General features: G+C 41.6%; 2 protein-coding genes across 2 annotated transcripts in view; both read right to left on the reverse strand.

Annotated features, from left to right (window-relative positions):
* Positions 1 to 4,701: 4,701 nt before the first annotated feature.
* On the reverse strand, positions 4,702 to 14,978 carry LOC311138660 (solute carrier family 2, facilitated glucose transporter member 11-like). The gene is made up of 12 exons (XM_084173439.1): positions 14,804 to 14,978; positions 10,776 to 10,874; positions 10,398 to 10,558; positions 10,117 to 10,241; positions 9,621 to 9,750; positions 7,660 to 7,808; positions 7,065 to 7,252; positions 6,597 to 6,707; positions 6,160 to 6,261; positions 5,854 to 5,929; positions 5,582 to 5,709; positions 4,702 to 4,958 (listed from the first exon to the last, which is right to left on the reverse strand). Exons 1-12 carry the CDS (start codon positions 14,879 to 14,881, stop codon positions 4,764 to 4,766), a joined length of 1,542 nt encoding a protein of 513 aa, XP_084029565.1. The 5' UTR covers positions 14,882 to 14,978; the 3' UTR covers positions 4,702 to 4,763.
* Positions 14,945 to 15,356, reverse strand: part of LOC311138832 (solute carrier family 2, facilitated glucose transporter member 11-like) — a gene marked incomplete at both ends in the record, with an annotated part of 15,252 nt that continues 14,840 nt past the window's right edge. Inside the window, one exon of the mRNA XM_084173637.1 lies at positions 14,945 to 14,953. Within this exon, the coding sequence (XP_084029763.1) occupies positions 14,945 to 14,953 (9 nt within the window). The remainder of the gene's footprint in view (positions 14,954 to 15,356) is intronic.

Raw genomic sequence — 15,356 nt, forward strand, 5'->3', positions numbered from 1 at the left:
GTGGCTATTTGAAGAATCTCAAATATAAAATATATTTTGCTTTGTTTAACACTCTTTTGGTTACTACATGATTCCATATGTGTTATTTCATTGTTTTGATGTTTTCACTATTATTCTACAATGTAGGAAACAGTAAAACTAAAGAAAAACCCTTGAATGAGTACACTCAGGCCCTCCGTGGAATGAGTTTGACACCCCGTCATACTGTATATACTGAACAAAAAAATTAACGCAACATGTGAAGTGTTGGTCCCATGTTTCATGAGTTGAAATAAAAGATCCCAACATTTTCCATATGCACTAAAAGCTTATTTCTCACAAATTTTGCGTACTATTTTGTTTACATCCCTGTTAGTGAGCGTTTATCCTTTGCCAAGATAATCCAGCCACCTGACAGGTGTGGCATATCAAGAAGCTGATTAAACAGCATGATCATTACACAAGTGCACCTTGTGCTGGGGACAATAAAAGACCACTCTAAAATGTGCAGTTTTGTCACACAACACAATGCCACAGATGTCTCAAGTTTTGAGGGAGCATGCAATTGGCATGCTGACTGCTGGAATGTCCACCAGAGCTGTAGCCAGATAATTGAATGTTAAATTATAGGCCTACTACATCCAGCCAGCAAGCAGATTGTGGCCAGTAAAGAAGGGAAAGGTAATTTGAATGTCTGACCCTCCCTTAACATAACAGTCTGGTACTGCAAAGACTTCAATAGACAGATGTAACAAATCTAAGAGAAATCGGATGATTTCAAGTTGGATGATCAATTGTGCAAATTCTCTGAATGTAGACTATTCTAATTTAGCAAAAATACATAGATCTCTGTCTGCAAAGACAGACAGTTAGATTTGAGTGTACTCATTTCCACTTAAACTATAGGTTTAGCTGAGTAAGCAGCTGATTTGTCATGTGTGTCATCCCAGTACAACTGACTAGGTATCCCCCTTTCCCTTTCCCTTTCCAGTTCTTAGGAAGGGAACAGGATGAAGCTGTGTTGATTGATCAACCCTGGTTAGTACACAACCCTGGTTATGATGGCGATAGCAACATGGTATACTTCAAATATTATCACACATAATATGCATCGCCTATCGTATACAGTGCAAACATACTCAAACAAGATTCCTGTAACCTCAACCCCACCATGTTTTCTTTCTTTCTGCTCACATGATATGACAATGCACAGTGGGATGAACGTCTTCCTGGTCTAAACTGGATCTCACCAGGTTCCTTCCCAACGATATCGAGCCCTGGCCTTGTGACTCCAGCGTTTCAGCCAAAACTAAAGTACATCATGTTTGCTTTTGTCCGGTTTGGCATTAGAGTTAATTTTTTGTAAGGGATAGACGTTTAAGGAGGTGTCTTGATAAAACAGGAATAACTTACTCATTGTTCAGTGAGACATTGTCTGAACACATTAATCTGGAAGCTGGACAGTACAGGTGCTGCCCAGTGCCCAGTTTCACATTGAGCACATTGTAAGGAATAAAGAAAACAGTAATTTCCGACTTTTTTTGTTTTTAAGTTGCCTTGTTTTTTCCCTGTTGATTACTGAGCATCACTGTACTGGTGATTGTTATTGGCAAATGAATTACAAGAGAATTGATCTCTAAAAAGAATAAAGAAACAGACAAAGGCATTACTGTATTTCTCGACCGAACTTCTGACCTGATATACTAACACCGAGTTGAGGATAAAACATTAATTAACATGAATTGTCATGTGCATATGACAGATAAATCTAGAAGTTTGATTTTCATAACTATGTCTAGTGAATTCGATACCAAAGAATATTGGAAATATGTTTGTTATTATTGTAGTATGTATTTGATAACCGCATACTCCAAATTAGATACTTTTTCTAATGGTTGGTATATAAATGCACTATGTATGAAAAACCGTGGGGATGCCAATTTAATTGATGATAAAATAATGATCTATACCGAACGTAAACTTTCCTGCCATAATAAAGAATGTGCAATGACATCGGGTCTCCCTTTACGTCCAATGTTTATCATATTGTGTAATCAGTTAGTTGATATCTTACTCAGTGTTCTCTGCTGGTCCTCCTTGTGGCTCTACAGTACATTTATTCATGTGGTTCACATAGACAGATGCCTTGCATGGTCTTGTTTATTTGGACAAATCTTAGGTCATCATGTTCTTGCTGTAACAAAGGTGTTGATTAAGGATGTCTATGGAATGATAGACCACATGTGACCAAAGTTGAAAGCCTGTACTTATTACTTAGATCATTTATTTTCCAATGTAACAGAAGGATATTCAAATACAACAACAAGACGATGAGTCAAACACATCATTTATTATCACAATCTGTTCCAAACAATTCATTATTACACACCATTCAAAACAATAGACAGTGGGATCATTTGCCAATATACACTGCTCAAAAAAATTAAGGGAACACTTAAACAACACAATGTAACTCCAAGTCAATCACACTTCTGTGAAATCAAACTGTCCACTTAGGAAGCAACACTGATTGACAATACATTTCACATGCTGTTGTGCAAAGGAATAGACAACAGGTGGAAATTATAGGCAATTAGCAAGACACCCCCAATAAAGGACTGGTTTTGCAGGTGGTGACCACAGACCACTTCTCAGTTCCTATGCTTCCTGGCTGATGTTTTGGTCACTTTTGAATGCTGCCGGTGCTTTCACTCTAGTGGTAGCATGAGACGGAGTCTACAACCCACACAAGTGGCTCAGGTATTGCAGCTCATCCAGGATGGCACATCAATGAAAGCTGTGGCAAGAAGGTTTGCTGTGTCTGTCAGCGTAGTGTCCAGAGCATGGAGGCGCTACCAGGAGACAGGCCAGTACATCAGGAGACGTGGAGGAGGCCGTAGGAGGGCAACAACCCAGCAGCAGGACTGCTACCTCCACCTTTGTGCAAGGAGGAGCAGGAGGAGCACTGCCAGAGCCCTGCAAAATGATCTCCAGCAGGCCACAAATGTGCATGTGTCTGCTCAAACGGTCAGAAACAGACTCCATGAGGGTGGTATGAGGGCCCGACGTCCACAGGTGGGGGTTGTGCTTACAGCCCAACACTGTGCAGGACGTTTGGCATTTGCCAGAGAACACCAAGATTGGCAAGATCGCCCTGTGCTCTTCACAGATGAAAGCAGGTTCACACTGAGCACGTGGCAGACGTGACAGAGTCTGGAGACGCCGTGGAGAACGTTCTGCTGCCTGCAACATCCTCCAGCATGACCGGTTTGGCGGTGGGTCAGTCATGGTGTGGGGTGGCATTTCTTTGGGGGGCCGCACAGCCCTCCATGTGCTCGCCAGAGGTAGCCTGACTGCCATTAGGTACCGAGATGAGATCCTCAGACCCCTTGTGAGACCATATGCTGGTGCGGTTGGCCCTGGGTTCCTCCTAATGCAAGACAATGCTAGACCTCATGTGGCTGGAGTGTGTCAGCAGTTCCTGCAAGAGGAAGGCATTGATGCTATGGACTGGCCCGCCCGTTCCCCAGACCTGAATCCAATTGAGCACATCTGGGACATCATGTCTCGCTCCATCCACCAACGCCACGTTGCACCACAGACTGTCCAGGAGTTGGCGGACGCTTTAGTCCAGGTCTGGGAGGAGATCCCTCAGGAGACCATCTGCCACCTCATCAGGAGCATGCCCAGGCATTGTAGGGAGGTCATACAGGCACGTGGAGGCCACACACACTACTGAGCCTCATTTTGACTTGTTTTAAGGACATTACATCAAAGTTGGATCAGCCTGTAGTGTGGTTTTCCACTTTAATTTTGAGGGTGACTCCAAATCCAGACCTCCATGGGTTGATAAATTTGATTTCCATTGATCATTGTTGTGTGATTTTGTTGTCAGCACATTCAACTATGTAAAGAAAAAATTATTTAATAAGATTATTTCATTCATTCAGATCTAGGATGTGTTATTTTAGTGTTCCCTTTATTTTTTTGAGCAGTGTAGTTTTGTGAAATTATCAATAAATAGAGTAGAATATTCTCTCAACATACAGTAGCTTTAGATATCTTTGGTTTTACCTTGTTACAATATCATACACCATATCTTAATGATAACCCTATGATACATGTAGCAGCAGTTAATCTGTTGCGTCAGGCTCATTGCTTAAAACAGGTTGTATTAATTTGGGATCTATCGCATCCCACAACTGTCCCAAACTAGGTTTGGAATATTTTTTTATTTTTCTTGCACAGAATAGAATAGGTCAACTTTTGTACTATGGGGGATAGTAGATTGACATAGGCTAGTGCTTTTGCTGTTCGTTAGGCCTACTCATCTTGTTGGCTGACGAAAAGTAAATGTGGACAGTTCTTCCAATATTTTCAATATGCGCCTCGGAATTGGATAAGGACACGCGCAGTTGAGTCCCCGATGTGTCTGTCTTCACTTGTACACTGTGAGAAAGACCTGATCACGTAACGGAGAGCCACGTGAGTGAGAGGTGCTTCAGCACGCAGCCGGGAGAAGGGAATTATAATTATTATATTCAGCCCAAGAAACGGGTTCTTCGGCTGTCCCCATAGGAGAACCCTTTGAAGAACCCTTTTTGGTTCCAGGTAGAACCCTTCTGGTTCCAGGTAGAACCTTTTTGGGTTTCATGTAGAACCCTTTCCACAGAGGGTTCTACATGGAACCCAAAAGGGTGCTCCTATGGGGACAGCCGAAGAACCCTTTTGGAAACCTTTTTTCTAAGAGTGTACCAATATCACTCAAGCCACAATACATTTCTTTAAAATTTCGTTGCCATAACAAAGTCAGCCTTTTCGGTGTCTGTCCCCTTGTTCTTGTAGTTGAGTTTGTTAAAGTCCTCCATGATCTCCAACATGCTCTTGCCTTTGGTCTCTGGGATGAAGTAGAGCATGAACGCTGCGCTGAAGATGCAGTACGCTACAAAGATCAGGAAGCAGAACTGGCCCAGTCCATCCTACATGGTGCACACAAATACCAATGTTAAACAGATCCATAGATCTACAGCAGTGTTTCTTGATGGAGCCGCTGAGGAGCCCTAGCACTACACACTTGATTCCACTAATCAAAGGTTTGATGATGAGTTGACAAGTGGAATCAGGGGTGTGGTGCTAGGGCAAAACCAAAAATGTGCACCCCTTTGGGTCCCCAGGACCAGGATTAAAAAACACTGATCTACAGTAACTCACTGACCATCTGTCAAGGGACATGTAGCCTATTAGCCTGCATATCACAGAAAAAATTAAGACTTTCAGAAACCATCTACCACAATTCATGAGCATTTATCTTATTTATTATATTTTCAGTAAAAAGCAGGCGTATTGCTTGCTACAGTATATCCAGTAGTTCTAATGCTTGATTCACACTATAGAGAGTGACCTGAACTATACTATGCTCATTTGAATATTTTCTTTTTACACTGTCCTTTCCAGCACGGTCCGAGCAATTATGGTGGATGCGTAACCAGGCCAGCCCAGTACAGTTAGACTTGGCTCGGCTTGATTTGTTTCCATTGTGCAAAAAGGGTATGTGCCAATCAACAAGTGTGTGTATGAAGACTTAGACCAGTAAGTATCTCACCACTATGAAGGGGAAGAACATCCCAATCAAGAACAGGCTGAACCAGTTGATGGAGCCGCTAATGACATAAGCGGACGGTCTCCAGGCCTGCAGGAAGATATCTGCAGGGAGGGTGCTGGCTATTCCAGCTAGGAAGAGAATTTAGTACCATGACAAATAGCTCTGTCTGGGGTTAGCCCACTTAGCTAGCCACAACCACAAACCACTCAGACCACAGCTGTAGACTTGTGAAATATGACTCATGAGGGTACTGTCATTTTTTGAGAACTCACAAGGTCCTAGTCCATAAACGCAGATGACAGAGAAGATGAGGGCGATGTTAACATACGGGACCCATGAGTACAGGTCCTGTTGAGAGACAAAGAACTGCATTGGATCTCATGCTTGGCCTTTCTTCTATGGCATGGCACCAGCAACATCAAAGCCGTGGGTTCAATTTCAGCAGGAATCACATCATGTATATGTATAAGTTGCTTTGGAGTGTAAGCTAGGTGAGTAAATGTCAGCTAGGTGGCATATATTATTATAATATGAAAGAAAAGCCCAGAAAAGCCCTGAGGGTTTGACATGTTATTTACCTTGATAGACAGCATAACAATCAGGATGGACATGATGACTCCCATCAACAGGTAGCCATAGCCCATCAGTATCTTCCTGCCCACACGGTCTATAAACAGAGACTGGGACACAACACAACCAGTAATGTATTGTAAACACATTATAGAAACGAAACAATATAAATTACATAAACAAAACAATATACATTTGTGAGTATATCTATGGACATAACACAGACTGATTGTGGAACAACAAGGCTTTGTCAAGGGAAAGGGTTAAGGGAAAATAAGTAATTATACAAATAGGTCCGTTTTCCAGGACACAGATTAAGCCAAGACCTGGACTAAAAAGCAAGTTCAAACAAGATTCTCAATTTGAAGCGTTTTTTAGTCAAGGACTCGTCTCAGTTACAGTCAGTGATGTTATTCTCTACTATGACCTATGTTATGGTACTTACACAGAGAGTTATGGTGATGAGATCTGTTGCTCCGATGCCAATGGAAAGGTAATGCATCTTGTCCTCTGCTACTCCAGCTTCACGGAAGATGTCGAAAGCGTAGAAATAAATCTATAGAACACATTTTGGGTAATTGTGGAGAAGATAAGATGAAAGGAGAATGACAAGAAAAGATAGAGCAAGAGGGGGGCTCAGCTGGAAAATTGGAACAGTTCTTAAGTTCGATTAAGAATACAGAATGACATTATCAGTCAATTACAACGCATTTACATTAAATTTAGAATTGCCATGAACGTAGATCAATATTTTGCCCTATTGGGCCGAGCTGAATTGTCCTGCGCTGGCCGGGTTACACATCCACCTAGTTGCTGGAACTGTATTGGAGAGGACAATGTGAAAAGAAAATATCTGAGCCAGCACAGAATGGTTTGGGTCTGCACAATAGTTTGAAAAGGGTATTGGCCACACCGCGTTAAACCCACAGAACTGAGCGCCGGCACAGGGGATGACCAGAACCAGCAGCTGCCACCTGACACAGCGAGAAGTCAGCACGTCCCAAATGGTCTTAACCTTCTGGCCCTGCATGCTCGCTCTCTCCTTCCCCATTTCATCCATCTCCATCTGCAGGTCATCCTCCTGCCACAGCCACTGCAGGGCTTTTACACACACACACACACACACACACACACACACACACACACACACACACACACACACACACACACACACACACACACACACACACACACACACACACATACACATACACATACACATACACACACACACACACACACACACACACACACACACACACACACACACACATACACACACACACATACACACACACACACACACACACACACGTGAAGATTCATAATTTGTTGATCAATCAAAGCAATAGAAAACTTACTTTCTCTGATTGCCCTAAAACATTTGATTATCTCAAATCTAATAATTCAATGATAAATATAGCAAGAACATGACAAGCCCTCCCCCTCCCTGTGATGTGTTTGACTGTAATGTAATGTTATAGACCTTGCCTGGACTGAGCGCATACCTTTTTTGCAGCCCTCAGTGTCTCCCTTGTCGATGTACAGGTAGCGGGGAGCCTCAGGGAAGAAGAGCAAGGTCACAAACTGGATGATGGCAGGGAGGCCACCAAGGGCCATGAGCCAGGGCCACATGTCATCGGTACCCATCAGCTCCCTGCAGAGAGAGAGAGACAGTGAGACAGAGAGCGAGAGAGACAGAGTGAGACAGATTGAGACAGAGTGAGACAGAGAGAGTGAGAGTGAAAGAGAGTGTGTGTGTTTGTGTGTGTGTGTGTGTGTGTGTGTGTGTGTGTGTGTGTGTGTGTGTGTGGGAGACTTGACCCATTCCAACATACTGAGTGTTCCTCCCATAGTTTGATTCCGGTACTTACATCTTTTGATACATGAACTTTCAAGCTTACCAAAGCTCTGCAACTAAATTGGAAATATATTCTTAGTGTTTCACACAATTGTTTTGTCAAAACATTATTTGTCATTGAGAGCTTTGTCAGTTGCACATCGTGCTACAAAATGATGACATTTTGAGTAATTAGTCAGATGAGCTCTTCAGAATCTTGTATTTCAGTTCGCCAGGACCAGCAATGGTGCGTGGGTAAAATCCCTGGGGAAGCCAAGCCAGGAAAAAAATGCCATATTACAACCTATGTGTTGTGATAATTGCGTTGTTTGCTCTATAGCCTGTTAGTTCATATGCCTTGCCACTGTGATATATAGTATAGGCCTAAGGCCGAGACAATAAGAAGACACAGTGGCAGAATAAATTCAACCACACCTTTGTTTCATCACAAAACTGGAGAGCAACCTCTGTCCGGTGATGTCCACAAAGTATATTGCATGTAACAAACAGTTACATGACCTACAGCATTGTCAAGCAAGTTAATGTTTCTGACATTTTCGGACTACTAAACAACTATTGATTTAGAACCACTGAGAGTTACTGCAAGTCACAAAGAAAACAGGAGCTGCATTTCAACTTCAACATTTCAACATCATCAAATCACCTATGCTTAGTCTAATACAGTGACAACTAAAAGATTCCAAAAACAATTTAGTCCAATCAACGTAAGCTAAATATCATATCAGTCCATGGTACTGATTTCTGTGTGTGTGTGTGTGTGTGTGTGTGTGTGTGTGTGTGTGTGTGTGTGTGTGTGTGTGTATGTGTGTGTGTGTATGTGTGTGTGTGTGTGCGTAAGTAGAAAAAACATGTTGACTCACCCTACTTGTAGAGAAACGCCAATGCCATCCTCCTCTCTTTCATGTTGACGAAACTGTCATACAGTATACTCTTTTAGTTCTTGTTGTCCTAGGCTACCTGGCTAAAATGCTTGCTCGCTAGCCTAACTTCTGTTCATGGGCAACGCTTAGCTGGCTAGCTAGCCACCGGAGGACAACAATACAACGAGATGCAACAATTCAAGTTTTATTTTTCTGTCAATGACGTTTGACTTGATGTGATGTGATTGGTGTAAAGCCAAATCCAAACTAGCTTCCCTTCACACTTTTCTTTGGTCCGCCAGGACCAATCACAGTTTAGCTCAATGCTGATTGGCTATTATTGTATAATTTCTTTAATCAAGGGAGGCCAAATGCTCGCTGGCTTCCCTTGCATTCAATGCTACAGGCGGTAACAATATCATAATCTTTTTGACCAGACAGCATCAGATAGATGGTCTACACATACAGAGACAGAGGTGCGTTGTTACGCTCGCTTGAATGCTTTCTCCGGTGAGATACATTCAGCCTCTTGCGAATTGATGGAAAATTATGAAACACAGAGAGAGGAACGATATATTATTATATATGTTATTGTTTTTTTGGGGGGGGTTAATTTTTTGGGGAAGCCTGGCTTCCCCTGGCATCCATGAATACATGCCAATGCCCAGAGACAGGGACACATAAGAGTAGATTCAATCTAAAGTGGAGAAGACTCAGGACAGTCAACTATAACATTGATGGTACTGACTTGATTCCAACAATCTGACCCATGACCTTCCCCAGGCTACAGAAGATGGTGATGGTGATGGTCAGGAATCCTCTCAGCTTCTTGGGTGAACTCTCGCCCAGGTACATCAGGTGCACGTTCCACCCCAGGCCTGAGAGAGAGAAAGAGCGAGAGAGACAATGAGAGTGAGAGAGACAATGAGAGTGAGAGAGAGAGAGAGAGAGAGAGAGAGAGAGAGAGAGAGAGAGAGAGAGAGAGAGAGAGAGAGAGAGAGAGAGAGCGAGAGAGAGAGAGACAATGAGAGAGACAATGAGAGAGACAATGAGAGTGAGAGAGAGAGAGAGAGAGAGAGAGAGAGAGAGAGAGAGAGAGAGAGAGAGAGAGAGAGAGAGAGAGAGAGAGAGAGAGAGAGAGGCCAGATAGAAGGGCAGAAGAGATGTTACAAACACTAGTACCACAGGCTGCCCCAACATTCTCACAATAAAGTACACACACAGGAGACAAAACAGATACATACCAGCACTATATCCATAGAGAAATCTGCCCAGCAGGATCATCTCAAAGGACTTGGCCATGGGACTGAAGACCATCAGCACAGCGGCTACAAGGGCCACTATGTTGTTGAACAGCAGGGCTTTCTTCCTGCAAAACCAGACAGAAGAGACATCAGGAGTTCATTACACCTTCTATACAGTGTATGTAATGTGTGTGTGTGTATCCTCATTAGCTGGTACAAAAACAACAGCTAGCTACTCTTCCTGGGGTACACTGGTGTGGGTATTGTGTACAGTGTCTGACCTGCCGTGGGTGACAGGGAGGCTGCCGCTGTGTATAGCCCCGACCCATCCTCCCAGGCTGAACACAGACACTATGAAAGACCAGATGAGCATGTTGGTTGAATCGTCTACTGGAACCTTATACCTCCCCAGCCAGGTCTGGTTCACAAAGCTCTGGATGTGCTACAGACACACAGAGAGGAGAGAGACTGGTTTACTACACTGAGATTTGGCTCAAATAAAAATATGCTTACTCATGATGGCAATGGTATGGCCAGATGTGATTCAAATGTTAGTACTCATATTATGCATTTGGTATATTAACTTTGATCCCTTAGCCACTCACAGCTAATATTGAACACTTCAGAGCTTACAGCTGGCCATCAGTATTCTTTCTTACCTCAGCTGGAGAAGCCATGATGGAAACTTGCATCCCCAACTGAAATGATCCCCCAATTCCCAATACCAACGTCAACAGGTAAAGCCTCCAGTACCGCACCTAGAATACAAAGTAATGTCTTCACCAGGGATTGACCTTAATGGTTGCCATATTACCTGGGGCAAGTGAACTGAGACGTTTTCTTTTACTGAAAACAACAAAACAGCAAAGAATTCCAGTAGGCCTAAAATTTATATTTTTGGTTAATCCCCATTGTTTAAGTGAATAACGGACAATTTATGGCATTTGTGGCAGGCGGGCAAGATGAGTCTGTTCTGTGGTTTCCCAATTAGGCAGGTGCTTTTTCACAACTGAATTCCAGTAGCCTAACATTGGGGCTACACTGGGTATGGAAAACCAAAAGGTTGAAATCGTCTCACCCCGAAAACACATTGGATTGGTATCAGCAGGTGGATTGGTATCAGCAGGTGGATTGGTATCAGCAGGTAGATTGGTATCAATTAGAAGCAGTGTGGTCGCCTGGTATTACACTACACATGTGTTGAAAACGTGTGTAGTGTCACAGGAAACGCCTGGCTTGTAAATCAGGCCATATTAACGCTTGTTATTATAATTTTTCACTAGCTTTTTTCAAATGTCCACTATAATTTTTACTTGTGAATATCCAGTGTGCATTTACAGGTGATGTTAATGGTTGTTATGATAATTTTTCAATTGCTTTTTTTCAAGTGTCAAATGTCATTTTTACACGTGATCTTTTCACGTGTGCATTTACAGGTGAATAGACCACCTGTCTTCTGTACGTCAAACAGCTTTTCAAACAAACATTCCCCTGTTTCCTGTCCTTTCCTAGCTCTCTTTCTTTCCTTCCTAGGAAAGAGATCTAGGAAAGAGTGTGCAAAGCTGTCATTAAGGCAAAGGGTGGCTATTTTGAAGAATCTCAAATATAAAATATATTTTGATTTGTTTAACACTTTTTTGGTTACTACATGATTCCATATATGTCATTTCATAGTTTTGATGTCTTCACTATTATTCTATAAAGTAAAAAATTGTAAAAATAAAGAAAAACCCTTGAATGAGTAGGTGTGTCCAAACTTTTGACTGGTAGTGTACAGTATATTCAGTCAATAAAAAAGCAAGTGCCATTTAAGATTAATTTATTGAAACCGTAATATCAATATTATATCACGGAACACAATCTTCAAAAAGGCAGTAACCTCAGCAGTGGCGCTTGCTTGTAGAAGCCTATGGCTGTGCAATAGCATAGCCTTGCTTTGTGAATTTAGAAGACAAGACACTCATATTACCCGAGCCCTTGTCACAGTCAAGACACACCTAATTTTTTGTTTTAAAAAAACATGATGAAATATAACAGAATAAAATAGAACCTAATATTTTTCCAAATGAAAAAAGTTGCCAGTGCGAAGTGATGCACATCTCGTGCCTGGAACAGTTCTTCTGAAAGAGTGATAATTTGAAACGGGGCTCAATTTGGTGAGTTGAAAGACAATTTGTTCAGGGTTACAAACCAAAATCTTTCTTCTTTTCGATTTACAGACGTTCGATTTTGTTTATTCTGCCTGTTATTTGGAATTTTCTAAATGGAAGAACAATTGGGGCTAATAATGTGAGAGAGACTGAAAAACAGCTTGTATCTCAAGGCCATCAGACTGTTAAATATACATCACTAGCCAGCTTTTAGAATTTTCTAAATGGAAGAACAATTGGGGCTAATAATGTGAGAGAGACTGAAAAACAGCTTGTATCTCAAGGCCATCAGACTGTTAAATAGACATCACTAGCCAGCCTCCACCCAGTACCCTGCCCTGAACTTTAGTCACTGTTCTAGCTGGCTACCACCTGGTTACTTAACCCTATGCCTTAGTGGCTGCTGCCCTATGTACACAGACATGGAACACTGGTCACTTTAATAATGGAACACTGGTCACTTTAATCATGTTTACATAAGGTTTTACCCATTTTAATGTATATACTGTATTATAGTCAAGTCCATCCTATTCAACTATTGCTGTACATATACTATTCTGTCCTACATATTCTTAAGATATACATCCCATCCCATCCCATATATATATATATATATATATATATATATATATATATATATATATATATATATATATATATATATATTTATACTCAGGACTCCGACATTGCTCGTCCTAATATTTATATATTTCTTAATTCCATTATTTTACTTTTAGATTAATGTGTATTGTTGGGTATTGTTAGATATTACTGCACTGTTGGAGCTAGGAACACAAGCACTTCGCTACACTCGCAATAATATCTAATAAATATGTGTATGCGACCAATAAAATGAGATTTGAATTCCACATTGAACACTGCATCGTTTGGTGAGTAGGCTTAATGATTCTGATGAAAATACACTCTTTGTCTTTATCAAGCTAATGTTTTTGCATATTTTCAGTGTGGCTAACCCATTCTAACCCACTCTAAAATGCACTAGAAGTTCGCAAAGGAGCTTATGCGGAAAATAGACGGGACGCAATTATTCCAAAACTGCAGCTTGTTGTTGGAACTCATATTTTCCTACTTCAATCAACTAGTCAATTTTATATTTGTGATAAAACTGTCGTCATTTGGCAAGGAATGTAGCTTGTGTATCCCATCAGTTTGACACATTTTTATAGGCATTTATGTAGGCCTAACGGGAGCTTGTGTGCGCACTCAGCATGTGTGTGTGGAGGGCGCAGTCAGAACGCAATTGAGTGAATGAGACATGGAGGGGAAAGGGAATTTCGGGAGAAGAAAGGTGTGATGCTTGGCTTCTTTTTTGTTGTGTCCGCAAATGTGCATGTATAAATGGAACCCTAGAGTCAAAGCAAATTAACGTTGTCTTCAAGACAAAATTTCACTTGCCTGTTCCGGCAGCGACAAAGCACATTCCACCAAATAGTTTAACAGTATTTGAAAAAAAAAGAAGATATCAGGTTAAAGATTGAGCTTTGACATCCGTTCGAGTACTCAAGTACTCGATTACTCTTGCCCATCCCTAAAAGGGAGCTAGTAAAGGGGGAAAGGAAGCTCAGGAAAGGATAAGAAGAAAGGAAATAAGAAAAGGAGTTAGGAAAGAAAATGAGGAAAGGAAAGGAGGAAAGAGAGCTAGGAAAGGAAAGGACATTTATTTTCATGTACAGAAGACAGGCGATCTATTCACCTGTAAATGCTCACTGGAGAATGTGAGAAGATCATGTGTAAAAATTACATTTGACATTTGAAGTGTTAATTATAATAACAAGTGTTAATATGGCCTGATTTACGAGCCAAACTTTTCCTGTGACAATGCACAAGTTTTCAACTCATGTGTAGTGGAATAACAGGCGACCACAAAGCTTGTAATTGACACCAATACACTTGTTTTGGACGGCATAAAAGTAACTTTAAAAGTCTGCTACACTGGAAGCATAACTTTTGGTCTGGGCGAGCAGAACCTTTCGACATCTTCAAAATACATGTAGAACTTAGGAGCATCTCATGCAAATGTTACACATTCGATGTAGCACTGCAGGCAAGTAAAACAGATTTGTTTCTGCTTCCTCCCTGCTTTTTAATTAAGTGACCAACAGGTTCTGACAATTTTGTGTGTAAATAACTATCTTCACATTTTTGGGAAAGAGACGAAAACTGACCAACAAAATAGTGCTGACTTGTCCGATGGACAAGTGCCTTTCAGACCTTAATGTCAATCCCTGTTCACTCCAAACTGTACCTTATAACTGGTTGAAACAAAGGGCAACATTAGGGTCTACACAGATATGATTCAAGTTTGATATTACTGTCAACAGTCAAATTGGATGCATAGGCCTATGTTGTTTGTAACACTGACATAGGCTAAGGCTTTCCACATAACAAAAGGATTTGTAATTTCAACTTGTGCCTCATCACTCAATCAAATGTATTTATAAAGCGCTTTTAACATCAGCAGTTGTCACAAGTGCCTCATGAACAGTTTGTTTGTGAGTGATGTTCTGTGCTCCTACCATGTTTTTGAGTGCTTCTCTCATCTCTCTGTCTGAGGCTCCCTGGATGCTGTCTGGAACAGGAGAGCAGGTGGTCATTTATCCCCATGACCAACCCGCCCCTGTCCCTGACATAGTTACTATTTACACCACCTTGGTTGATCATTCAGCCTAATAGTGGAGAGGAGGTTAGAGGGGAGAAAGAGGTTGGAGGGAAGGAGGAAAGGAGAGAGACAGAGAGAGAGAGAGAGAGAGAGAGAGAGAGAGAGAGAGAGAGAGAGAGAGAGAGAGAGAGAGAGAGAGAGAGAGAGAGAGAGAGAGAGAGAGAGAGAGAGAGAGAGTGACAGAGGAGGGAGAGGCCAGGTAGAAGGGTGTTCCAAGGTGGGAGCTGTTTGTAGGTATTGCATCTGTGATTAAGGAACTATCTGTACTTGTCCTGACGGATGGTACATTTTCCTGCCAAAATAAAGATATGCAACTTCCTGTTAGTGTTGTGAAGTAACAGACATGGGTCTCAATTGTGTAATAAGTTAGTTGATATCTAACTCAGTGTTCTTTACTGGTCCTTCTATAC

Source organism: Coregonus lavaretus (assembly GCF_964263955.1).
Source record: "Coregonus lavaretus genome assembly, chromosome: 12".
In the NCBI taxonomy this organism is placed as follows: Eukaryota; Metazoa; Chordata; class Actinopteri; order Salmoniformes; family Salmonidae; genus Coregonus; species Coregonus lavaretus.

Coding starts and splice junctions, on each gene's coding strand:
- LOC311138660 (XM_084173439.1), bottom strand. CDS start 14,881: ATGACCACCTGCTCTCCTGTTCCAGACAGCATCCAGGGAGCCTCAGAC. Junction 6,262..6,596: donor TCATCACCATAACTCTCTGT/GTAAGTACCATA, acceptor GTTGTGTCCCAG/TCTCTGTTTATAGACCGTGT. Junction 5,930..6,159: donor TTGTTATGCTGTCTATCAAG/GTAAATAACATG, acceptor GTCTCTCAACAG/GACCTGTACTCATGGGTCCC.